The sequence below is a fragment of the Loxodonta africana genome, chromosome 7 (genome assembly GCF_030014295.1).
Source record: "Loxodonta africana isolate mLoxAfr1 chromosome 7, mLoxAfr1.hap2, whole genome shotgun sequence".
In the NCBI taxonomy this organism is placed as follows: Eukaryota; Metazoa; Chordata; class Mammalia; order Proboscidea; family Elephantidae; genus Loxodonta; species Loxodonta africana.
In genome coordinates, this window is record NC_087348.1 from 20,827,701 (window position 1) to 20,834,034 (window position 6,334).

Below are 6,334 nucleotides of genomic sequence, written 5' to 3' on the forward strand. Positions count from 1 at the left end.
TAAGAGTTCAGCCGCTAACCTAAAGATCGGCAGTTCTAATCCACCAGCCTCTCCTTGGAAACCCTATGGGGCAGTTCTAGACCTCCATAGGGTCTTCAACAGCTTATTGAGCAATGTCTCATTCGGTCTTTCTTCTGAGGCATCTCTTGATGGATTCGAATCTTCAACCTTACGTTTACCAGCCAAGTAAATTAACCTAACCGTCTGCACCACCCAGGAACTCCCATCATATTTATATGGGCATAGAAAAGATAATGGTGGCAAAAATACTGAAATACTAGCTGTGGTTGATGCAAGAGGTTTAAATTAGAAAATATTTAATTTATTTTAATCAAGATTGTTCCTTATTTTCTAAAATTAAAAAGAAAAATAACTTTTAGGAAGACTCTCCTGAAAGTAAAAGAAAGACACCCCCCTTCCCTGGGCAAGAATAGCAGGTAAACCCAAGGTGCACTTTTGGCCTCTCTGATGACATAATTCAAGGCTGATAAGACAATAATGATTATCTTCCCTCAACACTGTCAGGGGCCATTAGAGTTGCTGTTTTTATTCTTCAAATGCAGCAACATCCGCTGGCATAAATGTCTGCTGTTAATATTCACTTAAGTCACTGAATTCATTCTCAAAGGCATTACAGACCAGCCAGGGCTCCAGGCTCCATTATTTTGCGGTATTTTCAGTCATCTCTCTGGTCACAGTTCTGGAGAACTTTAGATTGATTATCTTAATTAGGACTGACACTTGATTCCACAAACCTATGCACTATTTTCTCAGTCACCTAGCCTTTGTAGACCTTTGCTACTCTTCTGTCATTACCCAGAAGATGATGATGAACTTTGCTGTGGAAGGCAACTCTATTCATTTCCATGATTGCACAAGACAACAGGGCTGCTTTCTTACCTTCATGATCACCATCGCATATGACCCCTACATAGTCATCTGAAGTCCCCTGCATTACCCAATACTGATGTCAAAAAGAGTCTGCCTTCAATTAGTTCTAATCTTTAAAAATATCCCAACATCATACAACTGTCCTCAGAAGTATAGAAAAGTAATTAAAAATTGAGCTTTCTGGTTTGACAAAATTATATTCAATCCTTTATTCTTCCAGATATTGGCTATGTATAAACTGCTTTGACAATTCTCTTGATAAAATGGAGAGTTAACTGAGAAAATAGATTTAAAGCACTGCACGAAACACCCTACAGCAAAACACTCAATTGATGCTAGCTCTAATTTTATTTAAAAAATTTATAACTGAATAAATTAATAATTTATTAACCTAAACTTTACTAGATGTAACAAGAGTGAAATTTTTCTTTTTTTTTGAAGAAAACACTGAGTAACATTGAGAATCAGGTATGAGGGAACTGCCCCTTCCAAAATAAAAAATCAATTCAAAATATGTTCATCAATACACATAAAAAGAAATTTAAAAGCATAACATTGCTTTAAAAGATTGCAAAAAAAATAATTTTTTAGCTTTTATACTTTCATTTTGTAGATTTTAAAATAAAGTATATCATGTTGGTAAGCCGTTTCCAAAACGGCTACTCCATTTTCTAAGACAAAATCAAAGGAACCATTAAGGCAATTATAATATTAATAATTAAATGTAATAGCCAAAATGTATGATTTGCTTCTTTTATGCTTGGAACTGTGCAATTTGTAACCTGATCTAATTTACACAATTGGAGCCCTGGTGGTGCTGTGTTTAAGAGCTTGGCTGCTAACCAAAAGGTCCACAGTTTGAATCCACCAGCTGCTTCTTGAAAACTCTCTGGTGCAGTTCTACTCACAATCATTCGAAGAGAGAGGAACTCTTACTGCCTTTTGTGGATGAAGCAGTTGAGATACAGAAATGTGAACTATCTCTCTCATCACATTAATTGGAAAAGCTAAAATTGTTAGCCAAACTGTTTGAATGAAGAATCCAAGTTCTAAGCACACACTTGTATAGAATAGGCCTAACCACACATTCATATATAGCAAGCAGTGAATTTTAATGGTCTGAAGTGGCTCTAATGAGCTAAACTGATACAGGATCAGTGCCATTAAATGTTCAGTGTCATGATAACTCTGCTAGTGTTATGATTCCCAGCTAGAAGCAGAGAAAGTGGACTGTTAGGAAAATTATGCAGAGTGTACCAACTCAATATTCCTGCTATTAAATTTTGGCATGTTTTCCAGATTACCTATGCAGCAGTTCTTCAGAGTAAGATACCAGATGTCAATTTTACTAAAACACAAATTTCTCAGTATTACATGGATTTCAGAAAAAATAACTATTTCCCAATACTCTGTTGAGGAAGCACATCATGGACGAAAAGGTTTCTCTCTCTCCTTCTTTTTACCTCCCTCTCTCTTTCTCCCTTCTTTTAACAACAAAATAAAATTTACAAAATACATTTCATGGGGAAAATATTGGGAATAAACAGTGGATGAGACTCGCTTTGAGTTGACAGAGCTATTCCTCAAAAAGTGTGCTTGAATACTCGAAGTAAGGTATTTGGATTTGTCATTAACCAACACCGTGACACTAGACAAAACATAACTCTAAGTTTACAGATCTCTGTCCTATGATTCTTCATTTATCTGATAACCAAACACAACTTTTCTATAATTCTTCTCAGTGCATTTTTTATTTCTTGGTTTCTCAAGCTGTAGATCAGTGGGTTTAGCATGGGAATAACCACCACATAAAACACTGAAGCAACTTTATCTGTGATCAGAGAATGGCTTGACTTGGGTCGTAGGTACATAAAAATGATGGTCCCATAAAATATTGTGATGGAGGTCAGGTGGGACACACAGGTGGAAAAGGCTTTCTGTCCTCCTTCAGCAGAGTGGATCCTAAGGATGGCTAAGACAATGAAGCCATAGGAAATTAACACAATCAGTAGAGAGAAAAGTGTATTGAACCCAGCAATGATTAACAACATCAGCTCTTTGACTTGGGTGTCAGAACAGGCCAAAGCAACCAAAGGAACATCGTCACAGTAGAAGTGGTTGACCATATTAGAGTCACAAAAAGACAAGCAGAACGTCACCACTGTCTGTACAAGAGCCACAGTAAAAGCATACACATACGTAATAACAACGAGTTGAAAACAGAGTTTTCTAGGCATGAGAACGACATAGAGTAAAGGGTTGCAGATGGCAACATACCGATCATATGCCATGATGGAAAGCAAGGAGAATTCGCAAACTCCAAATGTGATAAAGCAACATACCTGGGTGGCACATGCATAAAACGTTATACTTTTCACTTCACACAAAAAGTTCACTAAGGTGTTTGGGGTGACAGATGAAGTAAAAGAAAAATCAATAAAAGCCAGGTGTTTGAGAAAAAAATACATGGGTGTGTGAAGCTGAGGACTGATTTGGATTAGCACAATCAAACCAAGATTACCCAGGACACTAACTAAGTAGATCACTAGGAAGACACTAAAGAGAATGGCTTGAAGGTCTGGGTTATCTGTGAGTCCCAAGAGGATGAACTCAGTCACAGCTGAATGGTTGCCTTTGGCCATGGAAATATCACAATAAACCCCTCCAGAACAGGGTTAGGAGTAATCTTGAGTCTGTTGGCAAAGATCAAGCAGATGTTAGAATTTGGTTCTGACCCCCCAGGAGAATCTTCATGCTAGTTCTGCATTCAAAATAAAGCATCTGTTATAGGCAGAAATTCCAAAACATGAAATTATTGTAAATTATAAAAGTAGTATTTTATTTAAAATTTTATATAACTGAAAAAACTATTTTTTATCTGTTTTTAATAGGAGGAGAGTTTTTTGAATACAGATGTCAGAATTTTTTTAAGTTATTGAAATACCTTTCATAAAAGTATAATAAAAAATTTCAGTTAAAAGGAAATTAATTTAAAAAATCATCCCAAAATAGTTCATATAAAAGGTCAGATTTAAAATTTTGACTACTGTTGGTCTCTGGATCATAAATTCAGGATACTTTTTTTTTTTTCTCTTCCCTGTAATTCTTAGTTTTTTGTTCAGTTGTGTATTTTTTCTCCTTTTGAATTAAAGGAGAAAAATGGCATATAAATATGGATAACATCTTTCAATTTGAAAATTGTACAACCAAGTTAGACATGCATTAAATGATTCAGAAAGCTTATTTATGGTGGATCTTCCAATGTCCAAATGCAAAACAAGGAAAGAAAAACATCCAAAGATGAGTTTGTGGAAATGCAAGTTGCCTTCTAGCTAATTAAAATGCAATCACTTTTAATGAACTTTACATGAGCACAAAGTGATTTGCCTTTCTAACTTTTGCCTCAGATTATATTTCAACTGAACTGAACTCATTGCCATTGAGTGCATTCCAACTCATAGTGACCCTATATTTATTTATATCAAGAAAATAGATTGATAATATAGCTATCTTTATCTTGAGATATACAAACTCAGGCAGATAGTTTAGGTTTTATTTATGGCTCTTGACCAGCATGACATGAAAAAGGATAACTCACTAACTAGTCCCAGCCTTGAATCCCTAACCTCAACTCATAGTTTATTCAAATGATTTCCTTTCAGAGAGGAAAGAATTTCCCCATTGACCAGAAACAAAGCAGCTTTGGAAAGGCATCCCACATCCATGTCAAATGCTTAGAACAGTGCCTATCTCATACTATGTGCTAAATAAAATTTAGCTCTTAAGAGTATTAATATTATTTACCTTGAGGCTTACTCTGCAGAAACGTGTGCAATCTCATCATAGTTATGGATGTATGAGTTTGTTTGGCAATATTTTGATAACTGTTCTCCCTTTGCCTCGCTAGCTTTTGATCTTGAATCACTGCCCCTCCTGGTTCTTATTCTCTCTAGTACTAACATCTCTGTGGTATTTTCAAATATGTGTAGATCTTGCTTTGATGTGACCAAATTCTCCAACATCTTCAATCATTTTATCTTCCCTTGCTTGTGCTACAGCTGCAATCCAAGAGGTTGGCAGTTTAAATCCACCAGGTGCTCCTCAGAAACTCTATGGGGCGGTTCTACTCTGTCCTATAGGTCACTATGAGTCGGATTCAACTCAACAGCAGTGGAGTGGGTTGGGGGTTGCTTAAACTAAAAGTTGGCTCCCCCTTGAAGACCTACTTCTCTCCAGGCCACCTCTCCACAGGCTGTTCAATTTGTAACCATCCACATATTTCTAATTTGGAGGTGAGATAAGGCATGATTCATACTCAGAGCTTTGTTTTTTTATTTATTGTTACATCTTGCATTTGAGTAAACTCTCCTGAATTTTGAGGCTAATACCCATCATCATTGTTATCACTTATATACTCCTAGGTCACTCCTTCTTATGTACTGAAGATTTTAACACCAGGATCATTCTGTCCCTTTTCCATAAAGTTGGCATCAGTGCCCACACAGACCACACTTTTAATGCATTGCCTCCTGAATTCTTGAAATCTTGATATCAGTGACCCCAAAACCAATACCCTTGAACTTCCCACTCTCATGGCTCCATCTTGGATCTTGTCTTAGCTGGAAATTGATTAAATGCTAAATATCCAAAATTAAGACATTATCTTAAGATCACGAGCATTTACTCTTCCCTATAAACATCTCAGTATGGCAATACAACTTTTCATACCAAAGCTCCACTCATATCGCTATTTCCCACTAGTTATTTGTCTTTTATTTTGTCACCTCCTATATTTAATTCTTCCCCTACATAGCTTAGATTCCATGATTTATTACTACAATTATTCTTATCAACATCCTAAATATCCTTGTCTTATTTTTCTCAAGACACTCCAAAATCTAAGTGTTTTGAATGTTCTCTTCACAATTGTGCCTGAAGTACCAAGAAACCAATCAGACAAAAGGGAACAGTTACAAGCTTATCACACTCAAAAGTAGCTACTTACTTGTGTCCAGAAGATTGGTTTTTTCCTAAATCAACTATCTCTTACTTTGTAAGTAGCTATTATTTTAGACTCTTTGAATTTCTTCATACACTTCTATGCCATGCCCCTTACTCCCAGTAGATGCCAAAATTCCAACATAAGAGAGAAATTTAAAGTAACAACAACAGAACAACAACAAAAAAAATCAACTCCTTTTGAAAATTTCCACAAACCTACCTGCTTCCCCATTTTTCATTTCCTTTTTTTTTTTTTTTTTTTAGGGGAGGGAATGTTCTATTGCTAATGTTGTTGTTAGGTGCCCTTAAGTCAGGTCCTACTCATAGTGCCCTATTTACAACAGAACAAAGACTGCTTGGTCTTGCACCATCCTCACAATAATTGCTATGTTTGAGCCCATTGTTGCAGCCACTGTGTCAATCTATCTCTGCCATAATTCAA

At 36.1% G+C, this 6,334-nt stretch overlaps 1 protein-coding gene across 1 annotated transcript; it reads right to left on the bottom strand.

Annotated features, from left to right (window-relative positions):
* Window positions 1-2,483: 2,483 nt before the first annotated feature.
* Window positions 2,484-3,533, bottom strand: LOC135231809 (olfactory receptor 5AL1-like). The gene has a single exon (XM_064288995.1). The coding sequence runs from the start codon at window positions 3,531-3,533 to the stop codon at window positions 2,592-2,594; it is 942 nt and encodes a 313-aa protein (XP_064145065.1). The 3' UTR covers window positions 2,484-2,591.
* Window positions 3,534-6,334: the final 2,801 nt, after the last annotated feature.

Bases quoted from the DNA above. Each gene is read 5' to 3' on its own strand.
- LOC135231809 (XM_064288995.1), bottom strand. From the start codon at position 3,533: ATGGCCAAAGGCAACCATTCAGCTGTGACTGAGTTCATCCTCTTGGGA.